The sequence below is a fragment of the Coniophora puteana genome, assembly GCF_000271625.1.
Source record: "Coniophora puteana RWD-64-598 SS2 unplaced genomic scaffold CONPUscaffold_1, whole genome shotgun sequence".
Taxonomy (NCBI): Eukaryota; Fungi; Basidiomycota; class Agaricomycetes; order Boletales; family Coniophoraceae; genus Coniophora; species Coniophora puteana.
The window spans coordinates 3,772,170-3,784,690 of record NW_006913053.1 but is presented as its reverse complement, the minus strand read 5'-3'; the positions used below and the strand labels follow the sequence as shown (position 1 = coordinate 3,784,690).

Here is a 12,521-nt window from a genome sequence, read left to right as displayed (position 1 = left end):
TATTACTGTTTTAAGCACTGGTCGGCTGATAAGATACGCGACGCGACGCGTCCTTGACGCGCTCACTTGCGCGCTCAATAATTCACATGCCAATGCGATCATCACCTGGTCATGTCCGAGTGTCCCTCATGGCTATCAATGCCCCTCGTGTGTCTTCATGGATTTCTCTGCTACTTACTAACTTTTACTACTTAATATTTAACAATGGGCAGGCCCAGCGCTACAATCCTAGCAAGTACACATGCACATCCCTGACAATGAGCCGTGCGCAGCACGCTGTGGAGCTTCAATTCACTTCGTACCCCACCAAATTCATGTGTTTTTGCGCTCGGATTCGGAAACACGTCCCATTTTCTCTCTTTCCCCCCACCGAGTCCTCTACTTGTATATACGCCTCAGCGTCTCTGCATTACTTGTCTGCAGCCTCCAAGCTTTCTCGTTGTAACGACTTCACTGTGACCTTCGTCAACGCCTGAGTCGGTTCTTCCGAAACACCCTCTAAACGTGGCTTGGAGCAGCCCTTGCAGTACGTTCTACATAATGCATGAAGATGATTGTGAAACTAATAAGGGCTAATATATCTGGATAGTCTAGAGTTGCGCCATTAAAGCTAAAAACATGTCTAACGCCGATTCACGCTTACGGCGGGATAAGTCCCTGTTCTTCGACGATGGCAACATTATCATCGCAGCAGCTCCGGCAGATGACATGAAGGGACTCCTCTTCCGTGTTCACAAATCCATCCTTGTCAAACACTCTCCAGTCTTTGCAGACATGTTCACTCTGCCTGATCTGCCGTCCGACACTCAAGATCAAAACAACCTGTACGAAGGCTTACCCGTTATCCCCATGTACGACAAGGCACAAGACGTTCGTGGCCTTCTTCGTTTCTTCTATGATGCCCCGTGAGTGCCATGTGCGACGGCAAAGCCTACTTTAAGTTCACTGGGGCCAGGTCTTTCATCCTTGATCGCTATGATCCCAAAACTGCGGAAAGGATCTTCGGTATACTGGCCCTAGCGAAAAAGTCCCAAATCACGCCCTTGTGGAACCGACTGGTCAAACATATCAAAAGATGCTGGCCTCAGACACTCACAGCGTGGGACGTCCTAGAATCCGATGCAAAAATCCGTCACAATCAGCGTTACGACGAGGAGCTGATTGATCTAGTGCCATACAACGACGATATCTTCCCCGAGCCCGGGTTTGCGATCCATCTCGCGCGCACCCTGGACATCCGAGAGATCTTGCCGGCCGCGTTTTACCACCTCTCGCGCCTGAAAATATCTCACGATAGGAGCGTCAAGGAGGATACGCTTGACGACATGAGCGAGGTTCGTCACGAAGAGATCAGCGAACATTTGGTGGATTATGGTGGTCGAACTGCCAATTGGTCGTACCTGTCTATCCAGGATTTCAGATGCTTGTTGCTCGGTCGGGAGCGCATCGAGCGTTTCTTGCCCACCCAGCTTCATCGTTTCGCACCTGCCGAGTGCTGGTACAAGACATGCAAAGGAAAAGTTCCCGAGGCTCAATATCGGTCACTGTATCGTTCCCCTGATGTGCTGAATGACCTCAAGTACTTTATCCCCGAGGACGAAGAATACTCCACAGACGATATATGCATGTCTTGCCGCAAACATTCCCGGGGTATTGCACACGACATTCGACTGACCATCTGGGATCAGCTTGCAGAGTTTTTCGACCTTCCCCCTGTTCCCGAAGACGATTTTGCCGCCGTGCTTCCTTGATAATCCTTCTTGCTCCAGCCTGTAGATGATTGTACGAGTGTCAATCGTGATTATGTGCTGCGAGTAAAAATTAAACTCAAAATACATGTACTCATTCTACCATACGTATCCTCTATTGTCTCACCTGCGATTCAGTTTGCAAGGTTCTACTGGCAATATCGGGACGCGACGCGTCCTTGTTACGATCGGAAACGCGATCATGTGGTTTGATTTTCTTTCGCGTTTGACGTAACTCCCACGTCTCTCATTGCGCTGGTATGCACCTTGGCTGGCACGTCCCACTACCAAAGCGATACCCGCGATATCCCATCCTCTGCTGTGACCACCATCTTGATTCCGCTCATATCAAGTCACTTCAAAACCGTAGATGAAACTCATGGGCCAAGTGAACCAATTCGGACACAAAAAGTACGAGCCCTTGTTCTTCGACGATGGAAACTTGGTGATAGCAGCAGCTCCACTGAATACCGCAGAAGGGCTACTTTTCCGCGTCCATAAGTCATTTCTCGCCATGCACTCCCCCGTGTTCGCCGACACGTTCACTCTTTCCGAGATGTCGGTCGATTCTGCGGATCCAAACGACTTGTTTGAAGGTGTACCGCTGGTACGGATGTACGACGAACCCAATGACGTCCGCGACCTACTATTGTTTTATTATCACGCTCGTAAGCGATTCTCATTTCTATTATCGGTAAACTCCGAGGCTAACGTCCATTAGCACGTTTGTTCTAACCCGCTACGATCCCGAGACCCCCAAGAAGATCTATGGCATCCTTCTCCTCGCAAGGAAATATCAAATCACAACCTTATGGGATCGGTTGGTCAAACAAATTGAAGGAGACTGACCCCAGACGCTTTCAGAGTGGGATCAGCTCGAGGGAGAGGTCAAACTTAGCTTCGAGCGCCGCATGGACGCAACATTCTTTGATGATACCCCATACAGCGATGATATATTCCCGGAGCCAGGCTCTGCCATCCTTTTTGCACGCAATCTCGACATTCGATCCATCCTGCCGTCCACATTTTATCATCTTTCGAGGCTCGAAATGTCCTTAAATCGTGCTGATGAGGCCGACAAGCGAGTTCGCGATCGCATAGCCAACGTCAGAACGGGAGGTGGGCGCACTGCTGATTGGTCGTATCTAACAAAACAGGACTTCAAATGTTTGCTACTTGGTCGCGAGCGTATCCAACAGTTTATGGAAGCACACGCGCATTACTTTTCGTCATTCTTCTATAATTGTGACAAGCCCTGTAGCAGACGAATCCCCGAAGCCAAGTTTTAGTCACTAATCCGCTCGCCAGACGTGTTACGCGACCTGAAGAAACTCATACCCGAAAAGACTTACACAGACGAGGAGATATGCTATCCATGTCGGGTGAAAGCGAACAAGACGGCGGAGAGATTGCGTGCAGATATATGGAACAAGCTAGCTGAGTTCTTTGATCTACCCATCCCAGCGTACAACAGTGATTTGAACGTTACATGCTAGGATGTTCCAGCGGACTCCGGCGAGACAGATAGGCAAGCACCTTTATTGCCATGCATCGTACAGTATGAATCGCCCATATAACATGGATCAACCACTTTTAAGTTGTGATATGCATGATATATGCATGATTTAGAGCTCTACGAATCGAAATATTGCGCGAAACTTGTGCGGCGACCTTTTGTACTCCTCATTGAGCCCTTTAGAGCTTCATCAGCTTGTGCAAACCTCAGGCCGATCAGTGGCATCGAATGTCCGGTGAATATTAGCCAATAGGAAGTCCGGTAAGCGCGGGACGGAATAACGCCGGAGCCATTGAGTTGCGAGAGTGCGACGTTCTCAGTGCGTGCGCGAAGCCACGTAGTGTTCCCCACCACATACGTTGAACATGTCGAAAGACGCAGCGGATTTACGACACAGAAAACAGGGCTCTTCAGACGACGCAAATGTCGCGGGACCTGCAAAGGACGGCGAGAAGGTTTTGGTAAGCCGCTTGACAGTGACGTCGGTCGGCCCGCAACGAGGCTGACAACGTGTACTTGCATTTACCAAGTCAGGAGGCCCGACTACCCAGCAGCCAGCGGGAAACCCTGGCTTCAAGAAGCTCATTACGTTTGTTCTGACGGCGCTATTGTTCGGGTTGTACAAGGTGCGCGCCTTCTATCGCGGACCCCTTGTTCCATAACTGATTGAAATGGTGCACAGTTGTCTGGTTCGCTCATTCCCCCAAAGACGCCCCCACTCCATGGCACTAGTTTTGGTACTCCTGAAATAAAGGCGGATGAGGCCAAACGTGATGCAGTTGTTGAGGCGTTCAAGGTGCGTTCTCGCCTTGGTGGCAAATATTACACCTGACTGACCTTTCGGAAAGCACGCATGGTTAGCATATGGTAGGTTTCGCGCATACATTATTTCTTCTTCACGAGTCTCACCCGCTCCACCTCTCAAGAACGCGATGCGATTGGCGACGACGAATACCACCCCTTCTCCAAGACCGGGAGCAACCTCACCGAAGCTGGCGGAATTGGCTACACCGTCGTGGACTCCATCGACACCATGCTCATTATGGGCCTCACGGAGGAGTACGAGCGCGCACGTACGTGGGTCGTAGAGAAGATGTCGTTCGAACGCGACGCCGAGTTCAGCACGTTTGAGGTACGTCTCCGTCTCCCGCCTGGTTATAAAGGAAGAAGCTAAAGAAGTACCGGCGCCTCAGACGACCATCCGCGTGCTCGGCGGCCTCCTCTCGGCGTACCATCTTTCCGGCGGAGACAACATATACCTCGAAAAAGCCAGGGACCTCGGCGACCGCATGCTGCCTGTGTTCGATACCCAGACGGGGCTGCCGCTCAGCAAGATCAACCTCGCGCAGCGCAAGGGCGTCGAGGACAGGGACAACCGTGGGCTCGTGAGCACAGCGGAGGCGGCGACGCTGCAGCTCGAGTTCCGATACCTCTCACACCTCACGGACGAGGATGTGTACTGGGAGAAGGCGGAGAAGGTACGCGTTACTGCTCGCCTTCAGGCTTAAATTATTTGAGGTTGGACTAATCCGCGTAACTATTACCCCAGGTTATGGCTGTCATGAAGAACGCGCGCTTGCCGCATGGCCTCGTCCCTATATTCATCAGGTTCGTTTCTTGATGAGCACGCCATCGTTACGTTGAGGATTATCCCGTCTTCATGAAGTGCGAGCCACGGCCAATTCCTGTCGACGTCCATCCGGTTAGGGTCTCGTGGCGATTCGTACTATGAATATCTGCTGTGAGTGAGTTTCTTGTTCTCCACAAAAAAACATTGACGAATATGTCTATAGCAAGCAGTATCTGCAGACAGTAAGCGCCCTTGAGCCAACTATTTGGGTTACACTGATTAATTGATGATCTTGCAGGACCAAACCGAAGATGTATATCGCGACGTAAGGGACTTCCTGCATCACAGTAATTTACTTTGGATTGACGAGAATTAATAGATGTATGATGATGCCATGAATGGCGTGCACGAACACCTCGTTCTCAAAAGCCAAAAAGCCGGACTCACGTACATCGCCGAACTTAATCCCCAGCGAACCCCGGGAGGCGAAGTGTGCGTTGCATCGATGTGTCTTATGTTGCCCCTTGGCTTAACGTGTGTCACAGTAAATGGCAGCTCGAACCCAAGCAGGACCATCTGGTCTGCTTCTTCGGCGGCTCACTCATGCTGGGCGCGACGACGTCAGGTGCACTGGTGCAGCCCGTTTCCATCCCGCCTCGAGCAGAGGAACTCTCCGAGCAGGGAAAGCGGGACTGGGAGACGGGCGTCGAGCTCATCAAGACGTGTATGGCTACGCATGAGACCGCAACGTTCGTAATTTTTGAGACGTGTATACGCTCGGTGGATGAAAACCCTGACATGAATTATCAATCGCAGAGGGCTTTCCCCGGAAATCGCGTTCTTCCGTATCCCCGGAGACCTAATTGACCTGGAGATTAACGGGCAGCCTGCCGAGGACTGGTATATCAAACAGTCAAGGTGTGTTTTTCGGGACATAAATTATTTCCGCACCAAGCCCTCACTCAAATTCATGTTTTTTAGAGCTGGTGCTCCCCCTCTCCTCGATGAACGGTATATTCTGAGGTATATTTATCCGGTTGCAGGCTACAATTTTCCGTACTAAAATACGTCTCGTAGACCAGAAACCGTCGAGTCGCTATTCATCGCGTATCGTCTGACCGGTGACCCCGTCTACCGCCAATACGGCTGGTCAATCTTCGAGGCCATCGAAAAGCACTGTCGCGTGTCGAGCGGTGGATACGCCTCTGTTCTGGATGTGGATCAACTGCCCGTCGAGCACGAAGATAAGATGGAGACGTTCTTGATGGTTAGTTCCGTTTAGTCACTCATGTCTTGTGATCAGATCTGACTGTGGTGCACTCGCAGAGCGAGACCCTCAAATACCTGTACCTGTTGTTCGCCGACGCCAGCGAGATACCTCTGAACGGTAAGACCACGAACATGCGAGTGGATTAAGATTCCGAGCTAATGCCTGGCTCCGCAGAGTATGTTTTCAACACCGAGGCCCACCCTTTGCCCGTATTCACCCCTACAATTCGCACCGGATTCTCATGAGCACCGGGTTTGACTCCGCATACATGTTCACTCTTTGCTGTTCCATCCACCGCCATGTAGCATATAGATTCAATGGTTATCTAAATATTCGACCTGTCGTCGGTTCCGCTGGCTAGCCTCCACACAGTCCAGGAATATGTACACGGTATACTGTAAGGCTGAGTCATAAACAAAAACGATAACTAATGGGTCAAACAATCCCTATTAAAACGGTTCGTGAAGTAGATGCAAGTCATATATACTCCAATAATTCTACTCGAGCAGGCTGAAGTGAACCATAGTCACAAAACTGCGGAATTTAACGGGCGGCAATCTGGGCATAAGATGGAGGAGCCGGCTTGTCCTCAAAGTCGATGTACTCCCAAGGCTCGTTGAATTCAACGTCGGGGGCGATGTCTTCGAGAGGAATGACAGAGGGTAGAGAGGGGAGCACTTCGAACTGGGCATCTAAGAAATGACGCCAGTGTTAGGAGAGAGGTGACACTGCAGCAGAGCTGAGACGCTTACTCTTCCGGTGGGGCTTACGACCGAAAGGGGAGACAAGGTCAACCAGTGAAACCTCGCGGCTCCGGGAAGTGAGCTGGGACTGGTCCCCCTCTTCCTCAGTCTCCTCTCCAGAGGAAATGTGGTTGTCGTCGGACAGAGCGTCGTCCCAGTCGTCCGGGCCTGCGACGCCGCGGGGTAAGTTGGGTATCCGCTTGGGGAGCGGGACGCCGGCCTTGACGAGGGACTTGTTCAGCGCCTTGCGCTGCTTGCGCTCGCGGAGCTGCTCGAGCTCGACGGCGGACTTGGCGCGGTGCTGGCTGACGCGCTGTTCGTGCCGCTCCTTCATCGTGACGTCGGCGGCCTTGCGCGAGGTCCAACGAGACGGAGCGGTGGTGGTAGTGATGTTGGGGTTGGTAGCAGAGGGCATAGCGATGTGCTGCTGCGAGCGGGGGTGTATAAGTAAGAGAGGAGGAGGCGGTTGCTAGCGGAATGGGGGAGGTGGGGGTTGGTGTTGAACAGCTGTGACCCTTGATGATGCCATATATGCGGTTTCGGGTTGGAGCGAGTCAAGCGGTTTGTACGTTATCCTGAGTCACTAGTCAAGAGCGGTTGTCTAGCGGTGCCACTGAAACCTGAGCCGCATACACTGGATTCGGAGTCAGGGGTAGCTGTCGGAACCGGCCCAATAAGGCAGTTCCGTAATCCGATACTTTGTTCGCATCATTTAGGGATTGCTTCAGAAGCAGCCATTGAATTGGTTCACTTATGCGTTTTTGAGCTAACACGCGGGGTGTTTATGACTTTAGTCTCCGTCATGGCACATTAGCGCGTGGATCGTACGAGGTGCGACCCTCCCTTTCTTCCCGACATCCTCTTGCACCTTACACAACAATGGCAGACGCTATCTCACTTGATGCAAAGTCTCTTTCTATTGGAGCGTTCCTCCTCATTGCTTCATCTCTCGCCGCCCGCGGTCTCAAGCAGAAGAAGACCCTGTCGCCTCTTCCTCCTGGTCCCAAGCCTTGGCCGGTGGTTGGTAGTGCTCTCGGACTTGATCCTAATCAGCCATGGGTGACATTCAAAGAGTGGGGAACAGTATGCGGTGAGTCGTATCATAGACTCGGGCGAAAGGCTAGGTGTCTGATGTTTGGCCGCAGGAAGTGACATTGTGTATGCCAATTTATTCGGTCAAGATGTCGTCGTCGTGAATTCTGAAAAGATAGCCAAAGACCTTATGGAGCATCGTTCAAACAAGTACTCGGACCGCCCGCATATTGCGACAAATGACTTGTCAGTCTTCTTGCCCTTTCGTTATGAGATAAACTGCCTCACCCCTCCTCTTAGTTATGGCTTAAGCTACAACTCGATTCTTCTACCGTATGGAGACCGCTGGAGACTGCACAGACGGCTCTTCCAGCAAGCATGTCGCCCAGAGGCTGCACGCACGTACAGAACTATGCAACTTAGACAAGCCCGGCAGCTAGTGCAGAATATCCTTTTGCATCCAGCTGAGTATGAGTCGCACCTGAAGACGTGAGTCACTTATCTGTATTGCTATCCTCGTCTCTTGAACGTCCTCGTTAGCCACGCGGCCTCCATCATCATGTCCATCGTATATGGCTATGCACCAGAGCCCTTAAACGACTCGCTCGTCAACATGATCGAGGAGGGCTTGCCACTTGTCAGCGAAGCCATGAGACCAGAAAATTCGGGGCTGATCACTGTGCTTCCCATCCGTAAATTTCTTGCCCTGCGATGACCGTCATCTGTTAATCCTGAGACGTACACTGGCAGTTAAATATATTCCACTATGGATGCCAGGATCTCGCATGCGGAGAAATGCCATCAAATGCTTCGAGTATTCTGAGACCATAATGCGAATACCGTTTGAGAAAACGCAGAAGAACATGGTGAGTGCTGAACCCTCGGCTACCAAGAAGCACGTACTAAATAATAATCTCGACTAGGCTGAGGGTCGCTCAAAATCGTGCATGGTCAGCAGCACGCTGGAGAAGATGGAAGATGGCTCCGAGGCGCAGTTGACGGAACGAGGTCTCAAGGAATGTGCGGCGACAATTAGTGGAGGTGCGTGGTCTCATCTGTACAGCTTCGGGGACTAAATTCTCCTATAGCTGCGTCTGAGACGACGTCGTCAACGCTGCTGGTTTTCATCTTGGCCATGGTGCTTAACCCCGAAGTCCAGAAGAAGGCCCAAGCAGAAGTCGATTATGTCGTCGGTTTGGGTAACCTTCCGGACTACACCCATCAATCTATGATGCCCTACGTTGAAGCTGTTCTGCGGGAAACTCTGAGGTGGCATCCCGTCGCTCCATTCGGTACGCTTCGCAATGATCCATAAATATATCTATATTCATGAATTCGTCGCATATATCTAGCTATTCCCCATGCTACGTCAGAAGACGACGTCTACGAGGGAGCGTATATCCCAAAGGGTGCTACCGTCATACCCAACCTTTGGTTTGCTGCCTTGATTACGTATCCTTACATTCTGAACTCATCATAACCATAACAGGGCAATGTCTCGCGATCCCAAGTACGACCAGCCCGAAGACTTCAACCCCGAAAGGTTCCTCAACCCAGACGGGACACTGAATGACGACGACGTCAGCTACGCGTTCGGCTTTGGCAGGCGCGTCTGCGTCGGGAGATATGTCGCGGAGGCCTCCGTCTGGACGAGCATCGCGTCGTTATTGGCCGCTTTCAGTTTTGAGAAAGCCAAAGACGAGCAGGGGCGACCAGTTGACTTTGAGGTGAAGTGGACTACGGGTATCACATCGTGAGTAGTGACACAGGTTGGATCAGGAGATGACCGTGCTGAATGAATGCCATTTATAGTTTCCCAGAGCTGTTCCCGTTCAAGATCGTCCCTCGGCATGCTTCTATGACGCCCGAAAGCGTCGGAGCACTCATGGACGAGCTGCGGGATGATGAAGTGTACACCGATTGATCTCAAGAAAGAAGCTGTTATATTGGCGATTTTTTGTATTTACTAGGAGTGGGTTTTGCTGTTCGCCAGGTCCCTCAGCCATAGGCTTACTTTATGCACATAGCGCGCCTTCGCGCGTATCTTGCTTGTTGGTTAGCATATCTCAGCCTCAATTTTCCGACCTTTTACGATTGCCACCATGCGTCGCAGAAGTCCACGGGTCAATGATCGGCACCGACCTGCCTATTAGAAATCATGAGGGCAAATTACTTCCGCGCTCGCTTATCACGCTGTGTTTGACGGGCGCTAATCTGCACCAATCAGCAGCCCTTTTTTCTTGTTCGGAACCAGTGTGAATACATATTGGATCTGAGCTCGACCATGACATGGAAAATGCTGGTGGGGAGAGTCTTTTGAACTCACGCTTTGTCTTTTGACAGTCATCATGGCGACTACGCCCCTCGACGCGAAGACTTTGGCTATCGGGGCGTCAGCCGTCCTCGTCTCCTCGATTGCCTTTCGTGCTTGTTGGTCTCGAAGAGGCCCTCGCGGGCTGCCTCCTGGTCCACCGCCCCTGCCTATCGTCGGGAACCTGCTGGGTCTGGACACAGAGGCACCATGGCTCACGTTTACAGAATGGAGGGGCACCTATGGTAAGCACGCCTTTACACATCTTTCAAGGAGTGAATGGCGTTCTAAACTCGAACGGGACAGGTGACCTGATATCTGCGCGGTTCTTTTCCCAGGAAATTATCATCGTAAACTCGGAGAAGATCGCGAAGGAGCTCATGGAGCTACGTTCGGCGAACTACTCGGATAGGCCGCGAAACGATGTGAACGATTTGTATGTGGTCCGCGTTGTAGATGTAACATTTCAGTTATTGACAACGAGTGTAGCTTTGGGTTGGAATACAACTCCGTCCTTCTCCCATACGGAGAGCGCTGGCGGAACCATAGACGGCTGTTTCATCAGGCATGTCGTCCCGAGGCTGCGCACGCGTACCGTCCGGCCCAACTTCGTCTCGCCCGTCAACTCGTTCAAAGCCTCCTTGAGGATCCTCAGGATTACGAGATACACCTCAAGACGTGAGCGACGGCTACAACAGCCTCGTATTGATACTCACAAACCTCGACATAGGCACGCAGCTTCCGTGATCTTTCACATCGTGTACGGCTATGAGCCGGAGAAACGAAACGACCCATGGATGAATCTCGTTGAGGAGGCTTTGCCGCTGATTATCGAAGCTATGAGACCCGAAACGGCGGGCGTTCTGACGGTCTTCCCGTTTCGTGCGTGAACACATCTTTACTGACTATCACCGACCAGCCTTAACTCGTGAGGACAGTCAGATACATCCCGCTGTGGATGCCTGGCTCAAAACTCCGTAGGGATGCGATCAAGTGCAAGGAGTTGACTGATGAGATGATGAGGATCCCCTTTGAGGAAGTAAAACGATGGGTTGTACGTTTTTTTCTTTCTAATTTATCGCATTATTTTCCCTAAGATCGCTGTTTGGAGGCCGAGGGCCAAGCACGGGACAGCATGGCCAGCAATGCGTTGAATAGGATGCACGAAGGAACCGATGACCATCTGACGGAGAAGCTTATTCGTGAGGCTTCAAACGTGATTGTGTCGGGTAGGCCTGTCCTCCGTTTACATTGCTAGTCTTCTGACGGCGGCCTTTGACAAGCTGCATCTGATACGGTACGTGTATTATCAACTTCCCTTTGCCTTCTGTGGGAAGACCTGACAGCGAATAGACCTCATCGACGCTTTCCACATTTATATTGGCCATGGTCCTTTTCCCAGAGGTACAGAAGAAAGCCCACGCAGAAATAGACGCAGTTCTCGGGTGTGAAACTCTGCCAGAGCTTGATCATCGACCAGCATTACCCTACATCGAAGCTGTGATGCGTGAAACTTTGCGGTGGCACCCCATCGCTCCCATGGGTATGTGGCCGTTGGTGGTTCTCAGCATGAACAAGTACTTACACGCGCTCAAATAGCCATCCCTCATGCTGTTAAGGATGATGATGTTTACGAAGGCTATCATATTCCAAAAGGTTCGCATCTCTCATGGCTTCAGCTTGCGTCTTTTTTACCGCTTCCCGTCCAGGATCTATCCTCATACCTAACGTCTGGGCGATGTCCCGCGACCCGACACGATACCCAGAGCCAGAGAACTTCAACCCAGACAGATTCTTACATCCCGACGGCACCCTCAGCGACGACGATGTCGGCTTCGCGTTCGGATTCGGCCGGAGAATATGCGTCGGACAGCACGTGGCGGACGTCTCAGTGTGGACGGCTATCGCATCCCTCCTTGCCGCATGCAAGTTCGAGAAGGCGAAGGATGAAAATGGAAAGGAGATTGTATTTGAGCCCAAGTGGACGACAGGTGTCACTTCGTACGTCGCTTCCTCTCATAATGCATAGCACGCAGTCGATCTCACTCGTATCTATTCCAGAGCCCCGGCCCCCTTCCCATTCACCATCGTCCCCCGGCAGTCTGGGACCACCACTAGGGAGACTTAGGGCCAACGACACGCCCAGCGCCTATCAGAAGGTTTCCTTTTTGAGAAGCTCCACAGCCGATGCTTGGGCGCCAAATCAATACTTTTTTTGTTTTTGTACGTTAACTGCACACTTTGGTGCTTTGGTCATGCTCCATCTGGTATCTTGCCTTCAAGTGCTACTACTTGACATTAATTCCATCAACTGCTCTTCAGAACGAAAGA

The 12,521-nt window shown here is 51.5% G+C and overlaps 4 protein-coding genes across 4 annotated transcripts; all 4 read left to right on the top strand.

The window, feature by feature from the left end:
* Positions 1 to 618: 618 nt before the first annotated feature.
* Positions 619 to 1,751, top strand: CONPUDRAFT_46098 (uncharacterized protein; the record flags this gene model as incomplete). The annotated part of the gene is made up of 2 exons (XM_007764377.1): positions 619 to 905; positions 956 to 1,751. The coding sequence occupies 2 exons, from the start codon at positions 619 to 621 to the stop codon at positions 1,749 to 1,751; spliced, it is 1,083 nt and encodes a 360-aa protein (XP_007762567.1).
* Positions 1,752 to 2,646: 895 nt separating this feature from the next.
* Positions 2,647 to 3,210, top strand: CONPUDRAFT_79370 (uncharacterized protein). Its single transcript, XM_007764669.1, has one exon. The coding sequence runs from the start codon at positions 2,660 to 2,662 to the stop codon at positions 3,035 to 3,037; it is 378 nt and encodes a 125-aa protein (XP_007762859.1). The 5' UTR covers positions 2,647 to 2,659; the 3' UTR covers positions 3,038 to 3,210.
* Positions 3,211 to 3,604: 394 nt separating this feature from the next.
* Positions 3,605 to 7,317, top strand: CONPUDRAFT_96550 (glycoside hydrolase family 47 protein). The gene is made up of 18 exons (XM_007765591.1): positions 3,605 to 3,725; positions 3,795 to 3,890; positions 3,947 to 4,060; positions 4,113 to 4,131; positions 4,191 to 4,396; positions 4,458 to 4,742; positions 4,814 to 4,872; positions 4,931 to 5,005; positions 5,058 to 5,076; positions 5,133 to 5,159; positions 5,214 to 5,326; positions 5,380 to 5,583; positions 5,651 to 5,752; positions 5,816 to 5,857; positions 5,912 to 6,101; positions 6,161 to 6,221; positions 6,279 to 6,796; positions 6,857 to 7,317. Exons 1-17 carry the CDS (start codon positions 3,630 to 3,632, stop codon positions 6,347 to 6,349), a joined length of 1,779 nt encoding a protein of 592 aa, XP_007763781.1. The 5' UTR covers positions 3,605 to 3,629; the 3' UTR covers positions 6,350 to 6,796; positions 6,857 to 7,317.
* Positions 7,318 to 7,817: 500 nt separating this feature from the next.
* Positions 7,818 to 12,493, top strand: CONPUDRAFT_161803 (cytochrome P450). Its single transcript, XM_007765589.1, has 21 exons — positions 7,818 to 7,937; positions 7,993 to 8,005; positions 8,055 to 8,125; positions 8,180 to 8,368; positions 8,420 to 8,745; positions 8,803 to 8,924; positions 8,972 to 9,171; positions 9,232 to 9,313; positions 9,369 to 9,632; positions 9,692 to 9,851; positions 9,907 to 10,435; positions 10,497 to 10,626; positions 10,680 to 10,868; positions 10,921 to 11,072; positions 11,129 to 11,244; positions 11,302 to 11,419; positions 11,474 to 11,487; positions 11,544 to 11,733; positions 11,790 to 11,846; positions 11,900 to 12,191; positions 12,252 to 12,493. Exons 11-21 carry the CDS (start codon positions 10,228 to 10,230, stop codon positions 12,316 to 12,318), a joined length of 1,533 nt encoding a protein of 510 aa, XP_007763779.1. The 5' UTR covers positions 7,818 to 7,937; positions 7,993 to 8,005; positions 8,055 to 8,125; positions 8,180 to 8,368; positions 8,420 to 8,745; positions 8,803 to 8,924; positions 8,972 to 9,171; positions 9,232 to 9,313; positions 9,369 to 9,632; positions 9,692 to 9,851; positions 9,907 to 10,227; the 3' UTR covers positions 12,319 to 12,493.
* Positions 12,494 to 12,521: the final 28 nt, after the last annotated feature.